The 1,795-nt window shown below is 40.1% G+C and overlaps 1 protein-coding gene across 1 annotated transcript; it reads left to right on the forward strand.

Annotated features, from left to right (window-relative positions):
- Positions 1 to 647: 647 nt before the first annotated feature.
- Positions 648 to 1,299, forward strand: LOC140856549 (uncharacterized). The gene is made up of 2 exons (XM_073254144.1): positions 648 to 687; positions 791 to 1,299. Exons 1-2 carry the CDS (start codon positions 648 to 650, stop codon positions 1,297 to 1,299), a joined length of 549 nt encoding a protein of 182 aa, XP_073110245.1.
- The last annotated feature ends 496 nt before the right edge of the window (positions 1,300 to 1,795 follow it).

The following is a 1,795-nucleotide window of genomic DNA, read 5'->3' on the forward strand; positions in this document are numbered from 1 at the left end:
TGAGACACATATAGCTAGCTGCTAAGATGTTGCCATGAATAAGAAACAAAATTAAGCCATCGAGCTTGGTAAGAAGTCCAACTCATAGCATTGTTGAAGAACCTTGGATTTCCTAGATTGGTCAACTAGAAAAGACTTTAGACTCAACCAGGAGTCAATTCTCTCAGTAAGCAAACTAGCTCTACCCTTGCTAGGGAACATGGATTCGAGATCCAAATTTCTCAAGCAGGGCTGATGCATTCATCAAATAGTCTATGATAGAAGATTGTCTCATAATTTAGGTTCCATATGGACAAGGGCCAACAAATTTATTAGAAGCATCACAAGCAACATGGGGGACTTGGTGTTCAGTCTCTTATCGCAAGGCGAGAGATCCTGATGGCTCGATATATGGCTAAATTTTTTCTAAACCCGAGGAGCCTATGGAGTATGGTGATGAGGACCAGATACAATCTTGGACTATGAGCGAGGAGATTCGGCCTAGCTAAAGCGCATCTTTTGTGTGGCGGGAGATCTGTGCACGTGCTCCAAAGGTCATTGCTCAATGTGATGGTTGATAGGTGATGGTCAATCTGTATGGCTCTTGTATGATCAATGGATTGATGATTGTCATTTAGCTAGTGGCCGACATTCATTGTCATGAGGTGATGGACGTCATGATGGTGAGTGACCTCTTCGATGCAGATGGTGGTCGATGGAATCTAGCGATGGTGGCTTGGCTCTTTAGGGAGCAGTGGAGGAACGAATATTGACCCTTCCTGTGCTGATCCATAGCAATTCGGACATGCAGGTTTGGAGGCACTCTTGCTCCTCAAGAGTGGTGATGACGGATCTTTATCTTTTATATTAGAAGGGACCGTCCAGGTAAAGGATGCAAGGTGGATTTGGAGGATGGAGGTGAATCCACAAATGAGCCTATTTTTGAGGAAGGTGGCTTGGGATTGGCTTTCGACGAGATCTATGTTGAGAGCCCGTGGTATGAAGATCCAACCAACCTATTTATGTTGTGAATTGGAGGAACAGATGATAGAGCACATTCTATTATTGTGCTTGAAGGTCAGACAAGTTTGGCATCTCACCGATTTGCACCAGTACTTTCTCCAGACGGCAGCTCTGACTGAGGCATTCTTGGAGTATCTTTGTAGGAGTGCAGAAGGAGCTATCTCTGATGTGGTGGCTTGTTATGCTGCTTATATAGCTTATCATATTTGGCCTACAAGGAATGGCCTGCTATTTGCATTTAGAAGAAGCTCAATAAAGTTTATCTTAGAGGCTATGTGTAACACCCTGAGCCAGTAAAGCAGTAATTTAGGAAAATTATAATTATTTTTAGTATACATGAAGGTGTGAAAAAGTATTTTTGTTTATGCAATATTTGAGCATGAAATGAATTATATTTTGAAGAATAATTAAGGTGGTATATGTGTGGATGGTAATTTTGAAGTATAAATTGACTATTTATAAAAATTTTTGAATCCTAGGGGATTGAGTCGGTTAAGTTTAGTGAAAAGTCGACTAAACTGTAGAAAACAGAAAGAATATCAAAAAAATTGTTGCAAAGTATAGGTTGGTCAACTCAGTTTTGGCTGAGTCGACTAAGTTCTAGACTGGGTCAGCTCAGTCTCAAACTGAGTCGACTAAGCTGTAGAAAATTCGAGAGGCGGATTCAGCAGAGATATTTTAAGTTAGAATTTTAAAAGTATTTTTAAGTGAATGATTCAACAACCATTTAATATAAAGAAAGGGGTGGAAAAATAAGTGTTTTGTTGGTTATTTCATGAACTTAACATCTAGC

The sequence above is a fragment of the Elaeis guineensis genome, chromosome 1, assembly GCF_000442705.2.
Source record: "Elaeis guineensis isolate ETL-2024a chromosome 1, EG11, whole genome shotgun sequence".
Lineage (NCBI taxonomy): Eukaryota > Viridiplantae > Streptophyta > Magnoliopsida > Arecales > Arecaceae > Elaeis > Elaeis guineensis.

Excerpts from the sequence above, each read along its gene's own strand:
- LOC140856549 (XM_073254144.1), top strand. The coding sequence starts at position 648 with ATGGACGTCATGATGGTGAGTGACCTCTTCGATGCAGATG. Across the intron at positions 688-790 it reads TGACCTCTTCGATGCAGATG|GTTTGGAGGCACTCTTGCTC; the intron begins GTGGTCGATGGA and ends TCGGACATGCAG.